Here is a 20903-nt window from a genome sequence, read left to right as displayed (position 1 = left end):
TTTCAGGCATCCATTACTTCTTATATACCAGAAAAGTACCAGTCTGTGTTGTTAAGCAGCTTCTACTTAGAGAAACACAGAACCATAGAATAGTTTGGGTTGGAAGGGACCTTTAAAGGTCATCTAGTCCAACCCCCCTGCAATGAGCAGGGACATGTTCAACTAGATCAGGTTGCTCAGAGCCCCATCCAACCTGACGTGGAATGTTGCCAGGGATGGGGCATCTACCACCTCTCTGGGCAACCTGGGCCAGGGTTTCATCACCCTCATTGTAAAATATTTATTCCCTATAACCAGTCTAAATGTACCCTCTTTTAGTTTAAAACCATTATGCCTTGTCCTATCACATCAGGCCCTGCTAAAAAGTCTGTCCCTATCTTTCTTACAAGCCCCCTTTAAATAACGCTCTGGAAGGCTGCAGTAAGGTCTCCCCAGAGCCTTCTCTTCTCCAGGCTCAACAACCCCAGCTCTCTCAGCCTGTCCTCACAGGAGAGGGGTTCCATCCCTCTGATCGTTTTGGTGGCCTCCTCTGGACCCACTCCATGTCTTTCCTGTGCTGAAGGCTCCAGAGCTGGATGCAGACTCCAGGTAGGGTCTCACCAGAGTGGAGTAGAGGGGCAGAATCACCTTCCTCAACCTGCGGGTCACACTTCTTTGGATGCAGCCCAGGGTACAGTTGGCTTTCTGGGCTGCAAGCACACATTCAGTTCTATGAAAAGATTACTGTCTGTTTTTATTAATCCCATAGACAGCTTTTGCAAATGTTTTTGTATTCTAAATGATTGCAGTGAGGGGTTAAAGCACATGCAGAGAACAGAATTTCCCCATGTGTATCCTTCTCACCCTTCAAGTTATGTTTTAATACCAGCCTGACAGCATTGTGTACAGAACTGTGTCTACTTGGTTCAGGGTGCTGTTACAGCTATTTAGTACCAATCCCTGATGAAGCATTTCACATAGTCTTCCTTTCCCAGTAAGAAGTTAGATCTGATTTCTTGTGTTCTGCACAGTCCACGCTTTTCTGTCTGTTAAAACTGGCTATAGTAGAGTTGTAGGAAAGCAACGTTAAATCCACTGTAATACTTTCTTTCAGGAATTACAGCCGAAGTCATAGTGGTAGCCTCTTTTGATGAACTGCACAAGAGAGCTCAGGAGGCCAAGGGGAAGATTGTTGTCTACAATGAACCTTTCATCAATTATGGTGAAACCGTGCAATACAGATCACAGGGAGCAGTGGAAGCTGCTAAAGTTGGAGCAGTTGCATCCCTCATTAGATCCATTGCTTCTTTTTCTATTCATAGGTAAGCATTTTTCTCTTTCCTCCCTGTGACTCACATTTCAGCCTATGGTCCACATGTCATTTCTGGGCAGGAATTTTTGTTCTCTGTGACTTAGACGTTGCCAGTTACAAGTGGGTTTTCAGTTTTGAAACTTTTGGCTGCATAATAGTTCTTTTCCCATGTGCTTTGTCATTGTTTCAAAATGTTTTCATTTTTTGTTACTGAACCAAATTTTGTATGATACTTGTTTTAAAGAACTTCCTGCATTCTCAAGGCTACCATAAATATCCTGAGATCAACCAAAATCAAATGTCTGTGGTGACAACGTGTACCAGCCTGTCAGTGATGATATGAACTGGTCATTCTGTATATTTGACTAGAATGTACGTGTTCAGGTTTTATTGTATTTGTCATTTTCCTAGCACGAGGCTGACTTGTACTAGATGAAGGAGTAGTCCGCTTTGAACATAATTATTTTGAACGCTTTAGCAGTAAGGCTTGGAATTCTCACTCTGCTTTTTAAGTAAGGTAGGTTGAAATAATGACTTATTAAAAATAAAGTGTTTTTAGATGTCCTAGTACATTACTTCTATAGTTTTAGATTTCTGAGCATTTTTTAAAAATAAGCATTTTTAGTTTTCTGTGAGGTGCTCTATTTTGTAAAATTGTTCTCTTTTTGGACAATACATATCCAGAGCAGTACAGGCCATTTATTCCTCCCCCTAGTTGCCCAGTGCCTCTACCCCGCAAAGCAGTCACTGGCGGTAGCTAACCTGACCCTGAATGTGTGCCACATCATAAACTGGTATTGTGTTCTGTGCACCTAGGTTTTCTTTCTACAGGAGTCCAGGCTGGGAAGTGGTGGTTTGGCTTTGGGTTTTGCTTGAGACTGGGACTGGGAAGTGGCTGGGACAGGCACATGTAAGCATGCTTGATTCCACCATTTCAGACAAAACATAAGTGGTCACATCTCGGCAGTATGGGAAGTGTGCAAGCATCACCATTTGTGATGCTTCAAAAAGTTTGAGAAATGCAGTAATGACAGGTAACTGTATTGGATCATGTGCAGACGACAGCTCTGCTGCCAGTGTAGTTGCTTCATAGCATTTTTATATGCTCCGTTAGTCCCCTAAAGAAACCAACATCACTTGTTTAAAATGCTTTCTCAAAAGTAGAGGACTTTGAATTCAGTTAGTATCCAGACTATACTAGTGTATTTCTTGATGCCCAGCAAATGTAGAAATATTTACAATATATTTTCTAATACCTATGATTTTCTAATAAATTTAATAATAATGAAAAGAGTAGAATATGTTTCAAAATCATTTTTATGGAAAATGATAAGGTTTCAAAATAGTCATATTTGGTATCATCGAAGAATATTGCAATCTATAATCTGTTGATTATCTGAAAACTAGAAGATGATGTGAACAGCAATCTATCCAGTGCGCCCTGCAGAGGTGTTCATTTGAAAGTGACTCTTTTTATCTATATTTGACAGACTATTTATGGAAGTGCATTTTAACATATAATGGAAAATTCAGACATGAGGAACAGAGGTGGAGAGTGAAGGTAGTAAAGCCTGTTTATTAGGTCTGGCATTACAGCTGTTTCAGAACTGAATGGAAAGAGAGGAGAAACAGATGCCAAATTCATGTTTGTTTAGAAGTATTGAATCCTTAATCGAGGCTGTGAGCTAAAGTGTCATTCCCTAAAGCAATTTCAAATTTAGATGCTGCCAGGAAGCATTTTTTCCTGAAATGTGCTTTCTGTCCTTTCTTTGCTTACCTTCACTTAGGGTTTTTTTGGGTGACGGGAAAGGACTAGTTAATCTATTTTTCCTGTGCTAAGGGTGGTATTCAGGTCCAGTCCGTCACTCCTGCTACTCTGTGATGCCTAGATCTGTTTGTCTTGTTTCGAACAGAAATTAGCTATTGCTCTAGGCAGGATGGATTGTCTTACCTCCATGCCTTCTCCTATGTTTTCTCTTAATCACCAGCTGTGTGTCTCCTTGTCTGTCCTACTGATGTGGTGTGCTGTATGGACTCTGTGCTGGATGTGGTGGTGCTTGTCAGTCAGTGTCTGGGGCACTGTTTGTTCAAGTCACTTGCCTTTTTGATTGACCGATGGGAAATACTGCGTTGCTGCAGGGAGTAGCATGTTAGAAGGGTGAGAGGTGAAAAGTAAAAAGCCGATAAAAGACTTCTGAGTGTTGTGAAAGAAAGTCTTGCATTCTTGCAATTTGTATATTGCTGCTTTGTTAACCAGAACCTTTACTTTTTGGGCCTGTGGGTTTACATGTGCACCTATAATATGAATAACTGCTAATGGGGTTATGACAGTTCTCCAAAACATCCTGGAAACATCTTAGAAGAAAGTATCCTCCTTTTGATACTGCACTATCCCACTTGCCTCAGGTGAATAAAGGGTGGAACTTCACAATTTTCTCTAAATTATATCAACTTTGGTGGGGTTTTTATGGGTTTGATTTTTTTTTTTAAGATTTCAACCCCTTTTGGACAGGGGGTCACTTATTATTATTTGCTTACACTATTTTCAACAAATTAAGCTGGCTAGAACAATGGAAGCCGCTTTGTGGTGTGATTTCTAGGTGATCATGCAATTTGAATAATATTGGTAGGTTAATACTAGGTACTTTCTAGTAGATTAACATTTTAGGCTTATTAGGGCTGATTATTAAAGCTTACTGACAAGACAGAATTGGAAAAATTGAATGAATTCACAACATTAATTAAATCAGTGTTCTTTTGTGGACAGCTTAGTGGCTCTTCCTTGTTCCAGAGATGGCAAGCGGCTGCCACGTTGTCAAGGGCAAAAAGTGCGAAGGGAACCTTTCCGGAGGAATTATATAGGCAGCTTATTTTTCTTTCAGGTATGGCAGTATAGCTGTGGAGTGAATGAAAGCACCTGGGGACTCAGGCATCCCAACTCTGAATGAGTGCAAGAAGGGATGAACTTGAATATACTCAGGAAAACTCCTTGCTATGTTTATATTAGGGCTCATGCTAACTTGTCAGTGACAGTGAAGGATTTGAAGGGTTTGTCTTTGAGTTTCAAGGAGTGGATTCATTTATTTAGGACAGAAGTGGTAAGTGAATAGGAAATAAAATTAGCAACAGCATCTCCCTTTGCCTATGAAGAAATAGTTACATGGCTGGTATTACCGTGTCGCTTGGCAGTTGTGTCCCATGTTGTACTAGAGTCAAATAATTATCTTGCTATTTTATAAGTATCATGTGAGAGTGGGTTTTGTTACTTAGGAGAAAGTCACTGTCATAGGTAGGTAATTTTCCTTGCCCTCCCCCCAAATGGCATGTTTATGACAGCCTTTTTGCCAGCAACAATTTCCTGAAGCATTGGCAATTTGGTGGTGAAAACAATTCAACATGGATATTAGGAGTTAAGAGTAACAGAAGTATTTTTAATTAATCTTCTCAAATGTATTATTGTATGTATTATTGTATTTGGTATTGTAATTGTATTATTGTAACCAGTCAACACTGTCCGTAATATTTGGCTCTTTGGAGAAATCCGGATGTTGGCTTTTTTCACTTTAATAGCTTGACTGTGCTGTGATTAATGGTCTTGTACAAGTTAAAGTAATACACGTTTCTTGTTGTGTACAATAAACTGATAAGTATTTCCCAGTTTATAGTGCATGTTTTTACAGCAAAAATACTCAATTTACAAGGCGTGGTTAAAAATGTGGTTGTAATAAGCTAGCCATGTCTGTTTTTTTATTTCCTAGCTGTATGTTTTTAGAACATTTTATAGATAAAAGGTATCCTTTAGCTATTGAAATAGTCAAGTATGTGACTTCTTACGAATCTAAACTATAAGTAAATCCTTCTGTTCCTTAAGAACCACAGATTAGATAAAGTTGTAACACCGGGTCTTGCAATAACCCCTTTAAGGGCTCTAGAAAGAAGCAAAATCAAGTGTTATTCAAGAACTCAAAAAGAAACTTCCCCAGAATTGTCTGAGATAAATGTCAAGAGCCCAATTATGATTTTTTTAAATGCCACAGAACAATCTCTCCAGTATATAAGAAATGCAACAGGGAACATATTACAAGGCCAAAATAGACCAAAGAGTACTTTGACCCAGTCTGGAGACTGTTAACAAGGACACACACTTGGTCAATTTTTTTTCTTTTTGGGCTGAATTCAGCATCTTATACTTACCTAAGTAAGTAATTTCCTTCACTTTCTCTCCCCTTCTTCAGGCTACAGGTAGCCAAGACACAACATCTGCTTGTGAAGCTCTAGTAACTCTAATCAAAAGCTGTGTCTGGATGAAAGCTGAATTAATGAGTGGCAGGGTGCGACTCAGGATTTATGGCAGAGGTTGCATGGGTAGTTCAAGTGAATTCATATGACACAATTATGCGTAGGCATGCCAGGGCTGGAATATCATTTAATGTAATGTATGCGAATTTGAAAACTGTTGCTTTTCCCGTATCTTAATTTACCCTTTTTGTAACCTCACTCAGTTTATTTTCTTCTACCGTGTATGGTCATGTATAGGTTTTTGTATATACATTGTACTCTCAAAGTGCATTTTCTTTTCCTCTCCTGTTTTCCCTTTTATTCTTCACGGCTTTGTAAACAATTCATTCTCTTCTCAATCTCTCTGGCAACGTATGTGAGTTAGTGTCATTTTTCAGCCCTCGGCACCTGAGCACAGTGATTTCTTACCACATCACCTCTTCCTAATGTTTGGTCTGCTGCCTTTGCTTCCAGGTGTGAGACTTGCCTGCTAAGGAGAGCTTCCTCCTTTCCCTAACACTCCATGTCTAATGAAAGTAAGGCGTTATTCAAATCAGTAGTGGCAGAGACACTCAACTTCTGCTCGTTCTGCCACGTTTTCTGAAATCTGGGATGATACAGTAGTTTTGGTAGGATTTCTTTTGCTTTTATTTGTGGTTTTTTTTATAGCAAAGAGATGCTTTAAAACTGACGTTTTATCTTTGAAATACTGTATCCTCTGGTTGTGTCATGAGCCCTGAAAGCTCCTTTCCCTCCCGTTCTGCCCCTCCTTCCACAATGAATGCCAGTATATGCCTAATTTTTTGCTGCCATCTTAGAAGTCTTTCTTCCTATGACCCGTTCTGCTGTCCATAGAGGCGGAGCAGTGCTGTGTCCATGTGAAATTGTATTTCAGCTGGTAAGTGCTGGCTAAGACTTGTGTGTGAGCACGAGGGCAGTTCTCTCTTAATATGGGACTTGACATGACCTGAGCCCAGGCTGCTCATGAGCTGTAGGTCAGGTCCCTGAGCATCTCTATTGCTCTGTGTGCATGTGGTCTAGCTAAGCAGACCCTTATTCCCTTCTGTGTATCACAGGCTGGGAGTCAAGCAGGTGAGACAGGTCACTTTGCCCTAAAAAGCTGCCCTTGTTGCCCATTAAATGGCCTGGACCACCACCTATTATTTTCAGCTAAAATATCTTGACCTGTGTGTAAATTTCTAAAACTTCACCTACATCCTAAAATAATTTCATGAGCTTTTCAGCTAACCGCTTCATTTTTACTCTCTTCTTTCATTTTGGTTATTTAATAAACAAAACAATTGCTATGAACAAGCGAGCCTATGGTAGCACAAAATAGGAGTTAGGTTTGTCATCACTTTTTCTTCAGTAACACTGTCTGTTGTAGCATGGGACTGGTCACCCAGATTGCTGCTCAACCAAAAAAAATTAGCTTTCCTCAGGCATTTGAGTTTAACTAAGATTGTTCGCTGCGTCTGGCACCCGTTGAAAGGAAAGGCATGGAATTAGTTTAAATGTGCAAAATGAAATAGGAGGTTTTATATAATTAGTTTTTGTAAGTTTTTGCTTCACTTCCCTCTTTTCACCCAACACTTATACACACGTTTTTCTGATCTGCCTGTAGCACCCTGGTGACTATGATTTTCTGGGCTGCTGAAGCTGCACAGCCTCAGTGGCGTATCTGGCCACATTCAGGGGCCAGCCTGGCTGATGCTGGCGGGATGTGTTGCTGGAGAGAAGCCGATACGTAACATCTCCAGCTGCCTGTAGAGGCATAGTGTGCGTGAGCTGCCAGTGCCCTGGGTACATTTGAATTCTGGTCCCCCTCTCCAAGTGCTGTGTCAGTTGTGGAATTTGCGGTTACTCTGGCTTGTGGCTTGTTAGCGCATGTGGTATGTGAGTTAATTTCCTGCAGTTCTGTTCAGTCCTCTGAATTTTTATTTTTCTTCTAATGACGCTAGCCTTGGGCTCTCAGGTCTGCAGGGGTGGGATGTATTTTAGTCCATCTGTAAACCTGCTTCCTTGTTTTTTGGTTAACAAAATAATCTTGTGTCTTGTTCTCTTGGGAAACTATTTTACTGGCTGTCCAGACTTTTTGCTCTTCTAATTGCAAATAATTTTTACATCTGCTCTGCAGAGGGACCTGGACAGGCTGGATCGATGGGCAGAGGCCAACTGTATGAGGTTTAATAAGGCCAAGTGCAGGGTCCTGCACTTTGGCCACAACAACCCCATGCAATGCTACAGGCTTGGGGAGGAGTGGCTGGAGAGCAGCCCGGCGGAAAGGGACCTGGGGGTGCTGGTTGACAGCCGGCTGAATATGAGCCGGCAGTGTGCCCAGGTGGCCAAGAAGGCCAACAGCGTCCTGGCCTGTATCAGGAATAGTGTGGCCAGCAGGAGCAGGGAAGTGATTGTGCCCCTGTACTCGGCACTGGTGAGGCCGCACCTTGAATCCTGTGTTCAGTTTTGGGCCCCTCACTACAAGAAGGATGTTGAGGTGCTGGAGCGTGTCCAGAGAAGGGCAACGAAGCTGGTGAGGGGTCTGGAGCACATGTCTTATGAGGAGCGGCTGAGGGAACTGGGGTTGTTTAGTCTGGAGAAGAGGAGGCTGAGGGGAGACCTTATCGCTCTCTACAACTACCTGAAAGGGGGTTGTGGCGATGAGGGTGTTGGTCTCTTCTCCCAAGTAACTAATGATAGGACAAGAGGAAATGGCCTCAAGTTGCGCCAGGGGAGGTTTAGATTGGATATTAGGAAAAATTTCTTCACTGAGAGGGTGGTCAGGCATTGGAACAGGCTGCCCAGGGAGGTGGTGGAGTCGCCATCCCTGGAAGTGTTCAAAAAACGTGTGGATGTGGCACTTCAGGACATGGTTTAGGGGACATGGTGGTTTTGGATTAATGGTTGGACTTGATGATCTTAAAGGTCCTTTCCAACCTAGTGATTCTGTGATTCTGTGATTCTGTGATCTTTCAAAACAAAAATCCTTGTGTTGCAATGTAGTTTTTCCATCTGATGATATAAGTAAAAATCACTTGTTTTTAAAAATAAAGCTGCAATTAAAAGTTTAGGTGCAACAGCTGAGACTGAGCATGTGTTAGTGGTTGGGCCATGCTGGGTGCACTTACTGAGCACATCTTCTGATTTAGTTTCATCAGAAAGGAATCTAGCACTGGTGCTCAGAGACTGCTCGGTGATCAGGCAGCCAAGGATTTTGAGTTCGCTTCAAAAACTTATTCTTTATTCAAACTAAAAGGCTTATACGGACATACCACATGAGACCTTTAAGAAAGTCACATCATCTGTATAATAATTTAAACTGTTTATGGTGTAATTTCTACCGTAGTGGCCAGAGATGTGATACGATGATTTACTTCATGAGTGCAGGTTGTGGCTCTTGATTATCAAATGGCAATTCCAAGAGGGAGTGCAGGGACAGAAGCAAGGATTTCTGTAAGTCAGGGAAGGCAAACTTAGCGAAATTCACTGCATGTCAGCCAAGTAGTTCTCCTTGATGCTGACGTGTATGTAAAATCAAACATTATTATTGAAAATTTATTGATAGAAATGGCTAAACCAGAATGCGTTTTTGTCACAAAAAAGCACTGAGAAAGATCTGTTTTGAACGGAGAAAGTTACTGGGTTAAGTTTCCAGAAATAATGTTTTTCAAAGGATGTCTGGGACACAAGACATTTCTCTAAGTGTAAAAGTAAACTATTTCTATGTTCCTTGAGTAAAAAACACATATTATATTTACCTTTTTTTTCCCATTTCATGTGACAGTGCTAAGCTGGTATCTGGAATTTTCCTTGATTGCTTGTTCTTTGATCCTGGTGCATACTATTATGAGCAGTGCCACCACTCCTACTTCCAGTGAGCTATCTCTTGTTGAAAGTATGGAAGATAAAGAATTTGCCTATAGTATGTGTGGATCTGATGCCTTCATTTATTTACTTGAGAAACTTTATTTGATCATTGACATCTTCCAGTGACAGAGTATGTGTTCTTATTATTGTCTTGTTGTGTTTTTTAAATGTTATTTTTTTCCTCCCTAGCATGCAAGTTTTATATGCACAGGGTGAAGTGGTGAATGTGTGCGTTGAAGAGTTATTTCCTTTCAGTGGGGAGGAGAATGCAGTTGTGGTCAAGATAGTTTAGAATTGATCTCTGAGGGAACTGGAAAACTGAGTCTCCCCTGCCTGATATTCTACGTGCTCGCTTCTGACACTGCAGAATTGTTACAAAAATAGTCTACTTCTGAGTAGGCAGCATCTTCTGTCCACTTTGCACAGGCTTGGGGAATGCGTGAGGCATAAAGGCAGCAGGAAGCTGTGTGATAACTGTAGATGTGTAACAGTAATGCTGTAGTCAAACTGAAGAAATAAGGAAGCATCACTGATTATCTGTGAACACTTTTCACTTACGGGATTAATATAGTGGCAGGAATTGTTCATAGGAAACATCTCAATGAGAAACTGTCCTAAGGCAATATCCTGTGGCAATAGGATACAGCAGTATTGTCTTCTGTTCTACTAAGGGATCAGGAAACAAGGATAAAACCCTTGTTTGTGGTATAACAAGAGAAGATGAGAGCATACCATGTTTTATAAGTCTCTGGTGAGCTTGTGGAAGATTCTAGTTATGTTTCATAGCGCTATGCATGTTGTCTTGGTGGTATGCTGTGGGATTTATTTTCTTGCCCTGCACTTAAGGGTTTTCCCTCCAGGAGGTCTTTATATGTTGTTGACTGACAATTCATTAATTTTTACTTTGCTTCCTATGTTCCCTGAAGGCCAACACGCCAGACTGCATTCTGCAGTGCAGTCTTTGTGCTCACTTTTGGGTAAATCCTAGCTGTCAGCAAGAGAACTTAGATGTCCTTAGAAGAAATGGAGCCTGTGGAGATGATCGTATTGTACAGTGAGTTCTTGCTATTTGAGCAGTGATTAAGGAGTCAAATTTCAGGTAACTTCATAATAGTGAGAAATCTGTAGATGATGTTTCTTAAGTCCCGTCTCTCTTTGGCTTTCGACGAACTTTTCCCCTCTTTTTGCTTTGAACTGCATAACTCTGTTTTTTTCCAGTAGACAGGGCTTGATGTGACATCTGAAATCTCTGGTAATTTCATACATCTGTCATATTTGTTTTCTTACAAAGTCGGTAGAATGCTGATGAGACTAACAGGGGCTTTCTCTACCTCCTCCTAGTTTTGGCTACTCCTGTTCAGGAATATGTTCGTGTAATTGGGAAGAGTTTCATCCATTTAGTGTCTAGTAGTATAACCAGTGTCCTGTAACTGTGGTAGAGGCAGATAAAGGGCTAGTAAAATCTTTGTCACTAGACTCTGTTATCCAGAAAGACGCTGTGAGGATAACAGTCCTTTCAAAATCCTCGCTTTCTCACCAATAGCTTCCCAAGGGAAATCTTTATCAATGTAGTAGTCAAGGTTTTTTTTCTATTCTTCTGGCCCACCCACTCTCCTAATATTACTGATTCATACATTTTGTTGGTGGCTGGATGGCCACCCGTATCATGAATAACATATGTTAACTCTGGTCTTATTTGGGTACCATGAGCACCCACTGATTAGATTTGGTAATATTCTGGAATTAGTAAGATTCAAAGAATCAGTTTTATTCTGCCTTTGCATTACTGGTTCATGTATATGAAGCAGTTGAGCGTATAAAAGTGCCAAGTCTGGGGTTTCTTGTACTGATCTTTAAGGAGTTACAGCTGTGCTTGCTGTGGGTTGAGCACTGGGAACTTCAGCAGTTTTCTGTGATTTCCTGTTTCGCCCTAATCAGCTCTGGATTTCTTTGGTACTGCCAGCCACTTCTGAGTCTCTATGAATTGCTATGCCTATGAAAGCCCTGTTAGCAAGTTCAGAACCATCTGACATGATTGTAATGTCTTGATCCATCAATTGCAGGTTCTGTTTTAATGTTCTCCCAACATTCAGTTTTCTTGATTACACTGACAAGAGTCTTGCTAGTATGTGGCAACCATAAATGTAGAGGATTGAAGGAAAACCTGACAATGAAAATGCACATAAAGATTACGGAGAGAGATCTGAGTAATACAATGCCAGTAAGTTATTTTCGCGAGGGGTGTATTTATTTTCAGCTGCTGATAAGATCTTAAAAGTGTGTGGAATGTCATTTCATTTCTCTCTAATTCTCCGTGCTTTTTCTGTGTAAGTGCAGCACTGAGGACTTCATCTGGAGTGTTCATCTCCAGAGCACAGGAGCATATGGCTCTGGACAAGTGGAAGAGATTAAATAGTACCAGAATCATTGTGCCAGAATGGTACAGAACTGGTGTTTGGGGTATCCTAGCCTAATACTCTCTTTTTTTTTCATTTAAAAAAAAAGAGAGAGAGAGAGAGAGAGAGAGAGTAAAGGCTCTGTTTCTTGATGTATTCTAGGATTAACTCCACTAACTTCAAGTTACACAGCAACTAACTTTTTGATTTTGGTCCGGGCAATGCTGAAACATCTTGTACAGAGGTCTACTGTATATATTCACCTGCCTATTCAATTTTATTATTTTCATGTCTTATAATTGGTTTTCCAGTTTGTACTTCCCACTGAGTATTGTTTCTACTTCCTGTATTACTCAAAATACTTTTTCAGAATCTATTTTGTATTGCTCTTAATCTAATGATGTTACTAAAAATTATATACACATTACAGAACAGTTTTAGCATGCATATATTAAAGTTTTATTTATGAAACATGTTGTATCTGCTGTAAAACATCTGAAGTATTCTTTTCAAGGTTTATTGCTGATTTCCAAAGTGAACTCAGGTTTATGTAGGGACTCTGGCTGGATTTGTGTGCTTCAGAATCTGTCTCATGCATACAACAAAAGGTTTTATTTTGATATGTAACCTTGTACTTATGTCATGTAAAACAAACAGGCAGACAAATACAGGTCCCATTTTTAAAATATACTTAATGTGTAGTCAACTGTTAATATCCACAATCTCTCTGGTTTATGCACCAGGCATCCAGAGGATCTGTAAATGCTAATTCCTCATTTTGTTTTGCCTTGTTTGCTTAAACGTGTGAGCAAACGTGTATGGTTTGCTCCAACATACTATGATTTCTCTTTACAATAATGCTTGCATTGTTTTTCAGGGGGTAGGGGGCCTCTTGTTTTTGCTGGTTCTTCTACTTCCCACAGTCTTGCTTGTGGCTTGTCCATATGGTAGGGTATTTCTGTGTTATTTCATTAAATGTTGTCTTCACACAGAACGGCCTCACCCTGCTGTGTTAGCTCTAATATGATGTATGTCAGGCATTTAAGTATGATCAACTAGACCTGTTTGTATGATGAAAACCCTTACTTATGGCACACAAATTTTGACTTGTGTTTTTAGGAAGTCAGAGCCAATTATTCCACAGTTGTTGTTTAGAATAGTTTTCTAAACGTAGCCTGATGTTGATGGCCAACAGTAATAACGGGCTCTTCCCTGTAATGTCTTGTGCGTTCTAAGTGTAACCATTTCAATTACTTTAATCCTTTTTTCCAGCTTTGTTTTCCCCTTCAAATCTGATCAGTCACCTGAGCCTCTCTTATTGTGTCCATCTTCTTGCATCAAATACTAATCCTTTCATCTTGCCTGCAGGGTAGGGCTAAATGATGAAAATCCTTCTCCATCTGGTTTATTAAATGAGAGGTGCCAACTCCTGTCTCTGCTCTGCCAGTGATGCCAGCTTTGATTACTTGCCTATTGTCCTCTCCTTCAGGCACCTTATACTTTCTCTCATTGTGTTTCTATATTTAGGAGGACGGTGCAAACCTAAAGCCGCAACTTTGTTCTCTTCCAACTTTCCTTTTTAAATCTGACCTTTGTTTTGGTATTTATAGATCGTTCCCATATGTCGTTAGCTGGGTAGGTAACTAGGGTCTGTGACTTCTGCTAAACTGTTTCACCATTACCTTGCTTTCCTAATCACTGGTGGCAGTACTTCTGCATTGGCTGTCTAATATGAATACTGCAAATACTCTGTGAAACAGAGAGGGGTTGTCTTTTTGATATGTTTTTGTTCATTACTATTAAGCAGGATTGAGCTTTGACTGCAATTCATGGATTTTTAATCTACTGTGATCACAAAAGAAGAGCATTTATTCTAAGAATTAGAAACGGAAAGGAACCATATAGTTTCTGATTTACTTATTTCTATTTGGATTTCATCAGATTAGTTTGCTGGTGACTGTGAAGCACACACAATATACCTCAACAAGAGATACTGAAGCTATTGTACCATTTAGCTCTGTAAAATCCAGATTGATTCTAGACATTTGTGCACAGGACAATAAAAGATTCTTTTGTCAGATGAGGGAGAATAATCATGGGAATTAACTAAAACAGGGATTCTGAAGTTCCATTTATTACTCTGCCTTGTGTCCCCTTGGGATCTTGAGTAGCTCACAGTAATTTCTCTTTCCCTGTTTGCAAGCAGCAGTAGTATATTTTTGATTGTTAATTTAGTGTAACATTTGTACATTGTTTACTGTAAAGGAGTCAACATTAAAAGTCAAATCTTCTAAACTGTGATTAGGTAGTCAACAGTATATTCTGCAGTAATTTGCCTGTGCCAAACACAAGTAACGGTTGTATTATTACATGACAGTGGGTGACTACTGCTGATAAATAATCTATTATATAACCATGTGTTTTTTATTATGAAATAAAACATAGTGTGTTTAACTGTTAAGTTCTGCTAGATTGGGATTTCAGGTTGACTTAACAGAGATCTTTGGGAAGGCTCTGGCAAGAGATGAATGACAAGAGAATACAGGTCATTACCTTAGAATATTGTATTTTCAAATGTAAATATTTAAAAACAATTGGTTGACTGTAGCTCAAAGGATTTGGATTTTGAGTTCAATTCAGTAACAACTTACCATGAGAAAGTTGAAGCTGCTAGACAGAGCATGAAGGAGTTGGGATTTCATAAAAGTACAAGGCTTTTTCTTAGTAACAGCTCTTTATCATCAAGAACAACATGAACATTAGAAATAAGGTCCTGGAATTCAAATGTGATTTTGCGAAAAGTCTGAGGTTTGGAAAGAGTGACTTCACAGGAGGGATGTAAGGGAGGTTTTAGCTGTTCTTCTGTAATCTGTGTACTGCTTGCACCTTTCCAAGGAGTAGACTGTTGTCCTTTGTTGAGGAGGGTCTGTGTGTCTCTCTAAGTATCTCTCCCTGCAATCTCCAAAGAAGGAAACCACAACTTTCAGGGCTCCCAGTTGCAGGCTCTGAGAAGGCTGCAGTTGTGGCTGGGAAGGCATGGGAGAGCCAGAAAGAATGTGAAGAGACCGGGCAGCTTGGATACATGCTCTGTATCTCCAGGAAGGGCATTAGAGGGATCTGTGTTTGTGTGCAAGCCCGACGAGCTTGAGCAGGGGATTCAACACTGTCCAGATGCAGCCAGCACCTGGAGTCCAGAATCCTGGGCTGCTGAGTTCATCTGAGAGACCATCCAAGGTTGTAACTCCACAAAACTATGAGTGTTTTTTTTTCTCTTCCTTTATTTAGTTTATAAAGCTGAGAAGCTAGGAAAACAGAAATGGTGTGCTGCAGTGTCTGAGAGAATTCTAACATTTCAGTCTTGCCAGAAATGCGATGTGAATAGGCATACCCATGAGAACTTAGCAGAGCTACTTGGAATAATAAGTGCAGCTGCAATTTATGATTTTAGAAGCGTAACTGTTTTTCGGTGCCTAAAATTATGTTTCAGTCATATAAAGCTTTATATGGTACTTCTCAGTGACAATCAGTGATGGATTCCTTTAACCCTTTCCCATATAGAGCAGTACCTTTCATTCCTTGGATATTTCAATGTTACTTAATGGAATGACTTAAGAGTTAGTGAAAAGATGGTAGAATCCAGGCAAGTGCGAAAAGATGATGAGGAATTGGAGAATACCATTGTAAGGCATCAGACTTCCAGGTAATGCTTGTCTGTAGAAGTTTCCTGAGAAAGGAAAGGAAAATGCTGTTGGATCCTCTGAGGGTCTCCCCTATAAGGTGTCTAAACTGAAACAACTAGTGTAACGTGTCATACTTTTAATATAAAATTTTAAAAAAGAACACTTTTAAATGCTTAGATCAGTGTTAGCTCATCACGTGATGCACTTGGCAGTATATCAGTATAAACAGAAGGATGTTGTTACTCTTAAGTCAATCTAGCTGATTAAAGAAAATGTAATGGGATTTCAAAGCACTCAGGTCAGTTTGGTATGCTTGCGTAACTGTTGGGTATTAGAGAAAGTATCTGTGAGGCTTGAAGGGGTTTTTAGTCCAAGTATGTTTGTGACTGTGAAATTCTAACCACAAATAAACTATTTTTTCCACCTCCATCTGAGTTTTTCAGAAGAATGTTACAGGGTTAGCAGGGAGCAGAGATCATGAGCTGGACAGCCTGGCTATTGGGGTTTCAGAAGGATGGTCCTAGATGGGCCTGTGTTGTAGTTTAGCCGCAGCCAGCAACTAAGCCCTATGCAGCCACTCGCTCACTCCCCCATGGTGGGACGGGGGAGAGAATCAGAAGAGTAGAAGTGAGGAAATTAATGGTTTGAGATAAAGACAGTTTAATAAGTAAAGCAAAAGCCGCAGACGCAAGCAAAGCAAAGCAAGGAATTCATTCACTACTCCCCATGGGCAGGCAGGTGTTCAGCCATCTCCAGGGAAGCAGGGCTCCATCACGCGTAATGGTTTCTTGGGAAGACAGATGCCATAACTCCGAACGTCCCTCCACCCCTTCCTTCTTCTTCGTCCCAGCTTTATATACTGAGCATGATGTTATATGGTATGGAATATCTCTTTGGTCAGCCTGGGTCAGCTGTCCTGGCTGTGTCCCCTCCCAACTTCCCGTGCACCCGCAGCCTTCTTGTTAGCAGGCCAGCACGAGAAGCTTGAGTACTTAGCAACAACTCAAAACATCAGCACTTTATCAACATTTTCTCATCCCAAATCCAAAACATAGCCTCACGCTAGCTTCTATGAAGAAAATTAACTCTACCCTGGCTGAAACCAGGACAGCCTGTCTCCCTCAAATGTTTGACAAATCCCAAATTTCCAAGGACTAAGATGTTTTATCAGCTTTTTTGCAGCCAGGCCACTCAGCAGTTTCATAGGTCTGGCAGCAAGAAATGATAGAGTATGATTTGTAGTGTACCATGGGTCATGTCAACCATCAACTGTTCATTGCATGTGAACAGTTCGGTGGTTAAGTCATGGATCAGGCACTGTCCTGTTAAACCAGGAGTTTTGTTAATACTGATATTCATTAGTGTATGGGCTACATCACAAGATTCACCTGCAGGTCAGTGAACCTTTATCTTCATGTAGATGAAAATATTAAAAGCTCACTTTGAGGGCTGGATGTACAAAGGCTTTGCAAGCTGAAAGCGATCTTTGGGCTGCACTTGCAGAACAACTGCTTAAGCTACGTGATAAATAGTTATGGACTGCATACATTCGGAGTTCTTATGTAGAATTATGGAGCACTTCATCTTGAGAGTGCTTACGGGGCATATGAAGGACAACCAAGGGATCAGGCCCAGCCAGCATGGGTTCATGGAAGGCAGGTCCTGCTTGACCAACCTGATCTCCTTCTATCACCAGGTGACCCGCCTAGTGGATGAGGGAAAGGCCATGGATGTTGTCTACCTGGACTTTAGTAAAGCCTTTGACAGCATCTCCCACAGCATTCTCCTGGAGAAAGTGGCAGCTCGTGGCTTAGCCAGGTGCACTCTTCGCTGGGTAAAGAACTGGCTGGATGGCCGAGCCCAGAGAGTTGTGGTGAATGGCGTTAAATCTGGCAGGTGGCCGGTCACAAGCGGTGTTCCCCAGGGCTCGGTTCTGGGGCCGGTCTTGTTCAATATCTTTATCGATGATCTGGATGAGAAGATCAAGACCTCCCTCAGTAAGTTTGCAGATGGCACCAAGTTGGGTGGGAGTGTTGATCTGCTGGAGGGTTAGGAGGGCTCTGCAGAGGGATCTGAACAGGCTGGGTCGATGGGCCGAGGTCAACTGTATGAGGTTTAATAAGGCCAAGTGCCAGGTCCTGCACTTGGGTTACAAAAATCCCATGCAACACTACAGGCTTGGGGAGGAGTGGCTGGAGAGCTGCCCTGCAGAAAAGGACCTGGGGGTGCTGGTTGACAGCTGGCTGAACATGAGCCAGCAGTGTGCCCAGGTGGCCAAGAAGGCAAACAGTGTCCTTGCCTGTATCAGAAAGAGTGTGGCCAACAGGAGTAGGGAGGTGATTGTGCCCCTGTGCTCAGCACTGATGAGGCCGCAGCTCAGATCCTGTGTTCAGTTTTGGGCCCCTCACTACAAGAAGGACGCTGCGGTGCTTGAGCGTGTCCAGAGAAGGGCAACGAAGCTGGTGAAGGGTCTGGAGCACAAGTCTTATGGGGAGCAGCTGAGGGAACTGGGGTTGTTCAGTCTGGAGAAGAGGAGGCTGAGGGGAGACCCTATTGCTCTCTACAACTGTCTGAAAGGAGGTTGTGGTGACATGGATGTTGATCTCTTCTCCCAGGTAACTAGTGATAGGATGAGAGGAAATGGCCTCAAGTTGTGCCAAGGGGAGGTTTAGATTGGATATTAGGAAAAATTTCTCCACCGAGAAAGTGGTGAAGCATTGGAACAGGCTGCCCAGGGAGGTGGTGGAGTCACCATCTCTGGAAGTGTTTAAAAAACATGTGGATGTGGCCCTTCAGGACATGGTTTAGGGGGCATGGTGGTGTTGGGTTAATGGTTGGACTTGGTGATCTTGAAGGTCTTTTCCAACCTTAGTGATTCTGTGTTTATAAACAAGCTAGATTTGAAACAAGTACCATTTCCAATTAATAATTTAACTCCACTATGCTTACACAGAAGTGTAGTACAGTGTATTTTACAGAAGCAAACTTAACTTGAGAGCTGCAAGTTACTTCAGCCTGTGCATATTAGCTTGTAAACCACAGTTCTGCTTCTAAAATTATATGATACACATCTTTCTAAGTGGTTACAGGTTTTTTAACAGATTTTCTATTTATATTATTCATGAAGTTATATATTAACACCCAGTAAGATAATTTTCCTGCATAGTGTTCTGCAGGGGGTAAAAATCATTCCTATTTAGCATTTGAACACTGGGAAGAAAATTCCCACTTTTTATTCTGTTACTGTCTTGCAGTGTCGCACTAGGTGAGCTTCAGTGTTTTTGTATCTTGAGCTGTAAAGGCTGTGCTGTGTGCACAAGTTTGTGAATGCAGGTGACTTGCTGCATGCCCTTCCTTATGGAGGCTGTCTGAGCAGAAGAGTGATGCCCAGGACAGATGGGTGAGGAGGAAGTGGGGAAGCCTGTGGTCCTCCCTGACAGCCCTGTTCTCCTGGAGCTACCAGAGTTGAGCTCAGAGAGCTGCAGCATTCCCATTCAGGTAGTCTGGGATCTCATCATGTCCCTAAATCCAGTTCTCCTTCTCCACCACCACAGTTCAGTTCTGATCTGACTGGCTGTGTGCCGTATCTCTTGGTTAAGGTCCAAAAGCATGTGTGTATTTAAATTTACAGACTCTAAAAGTCATGATCATTGTAATACATTCCAAGAAAAGTCTCCAGCCTGCTACCTTTTTTCCAACATTTTCCTCAGCAACATGGATCATTGTCGTGGTTTAGCCCCAGCCGGCAACTAAGCACCACGCAGCCGCTCACTCACTCCCCCTCCCCCAGTGGGACGGGGGAGAGAATTAGGAAAAACCTCGTGGGTTGAGATAAACACGGTTTAATAGGACAGAAAGAAAGAAGGGAACAATAATGATAATACCAACAAAGGAATGGACAAGAATAAGTGAGGCCCAATACAGAAATTGCTCACCACCCTGTGATCGACAGCCCGTCCCCGAGCAGCGATTTCCGCCCCTCGGCCAACTCCAGTTTATGTACTGGGCATGACGTCGGATGGTAGGGAATATCTCTTTGGCCAGTCTGGGTCAGCTGTCCCGTTTGTGTTCCCTCCCAGCTCCCCGTGCACCCCCAGCCTGCTTGCTGGCAGGCCAGCACAAGAAGCTGGACTGTCCTTGACGGCTCAGCAACAACCCAAAACATCAGCACATTATCAACAGTTCCTCATCCCAAATCCAAAACACAGTCTCACACTAGCTTCTGTGAAGAAAACCAGCTCTATCCTGGCTGAAACCAGGACAATCATCTAATGAAAAGAAAATTGTATTGTTTCAGACAATCTCTCTTCCAACAGAGACTCTTCTAGGCACTCTTTATAAGGTATTAAAGAAATCCATAAAATGTAAGAGTAGGATTGAGAATAACCTTTTCTCTCCATATCAGCAGATGATGAAGGAATCAGCGTATCTTGAGCATTACATAGGAAAAAGCACAAACCTTCAAACAATAAACAAAATAGTGTGAGTGTATAGTATGTATTGAAGAGCATGACAAAGTTGATATCTAAAATAAAACAGTGAGTGTTGCCATTTGGCAGCCATTTCTCTTTTCCTTTTGAGGAGGAAAAGTTACTTGAATTCTCAGCCTTAACCATTTTCTTGAGAAATGCCTACATTCATTTCCTCATGGCAGCTACTGTGTACTGGATGTTCTTTCTGAGTGCTCCCAAAGAAACCAGCAGTACAGAACCAGCAGTACAGGAAGATCCCCAGAACTGATTCAGTCATTCTCCCAACCATGGTTTGCACTGGAAAGACTTTTTTTTCAGCCTGACACTCTTCATTTCCCAGACACACACTAATTGCCAGGAAAGGAGCTGTTCAGAGGAAGTATGTACCTATTGGGACATTTTGTATTTCATCTGATGTAGATTATGAAGCTTTTGGGACAATCTGCCACAGTCAACAAATGCAGTTGGGGAAAGAATGCTCACGCTTGGCATGACATTTTTCTGTGCTGCTCAATATTTAGTCCTAGTTTACAAGGGTTATTGTAATGTTATAATAAACTTTAAAAATATATTCTGTTCCTAAAAGGAACTTTTCTGTTTACAGTGGATTTCAGGTTTGAGACTGAAAAATTCAGGGTGTTACCTGTAACTTTGGAGTGACCGGCAAGACTTGCCTGAGTTTTGAAAATAAAAACATACGATTTTATTGGAGAATGAGTTTATCAGTTCAGTGTCATACACTATTAGATAAAGTATCTTTATCTCTTAGGCATTTACATTGCATTTTACACTGCATGAGTGTCATAGAATCATAGAATCGTTTAGGTTAGGGCTTTAAGATCATCTAGCCCAACCATTAACCTATCACTGCCAAGTCCACCACTAAACTGGTTGTATATGTGAACTAGACAGGCAAATA

General features: G+C 41.4%; 1 protein-coding gene across 1 annotated transcript in view; it reads left to right on the top strand.

Moving 5' to 3' along the window:
- CPQ (carboxypeptidase Q) overlaps nt 1–20903 on the top strand; it is a gene marked incomplete at its 3' end in the record, with an annotated part of 150580 nt that overhangs the window by 11126 nt on the left and 118551 nt on the right. The window contains exon 2 of the mRNA XM_082014824.1: nt 1094–1301. Within this exon, the coding sequence (XP_081870950.1) occupies nt 1094–1301 (208 nt within the window). The remainder of the gene's footprint in view (nt 1–1093; nt 1302–20903) is intronic.

Source organism: Phaethon aethereus (genome assembly GCF_964289735.1).
Source record: "Phaethon aethereus genome assembly, chromosome: 2".
Classification (NCBI taxonomy): domain Eukaryota; kingdom Metazoa; phylum Chordata; class Aves; order Phaethontiformes; family Phaethontidae; genus Phaethon; species Phaethon aethereus.
The sequence above is the reverse complement of the archived record's forward strand: the minus strand, read 5'-3'. Positions and strand labels throughout refer to the sequence as shown.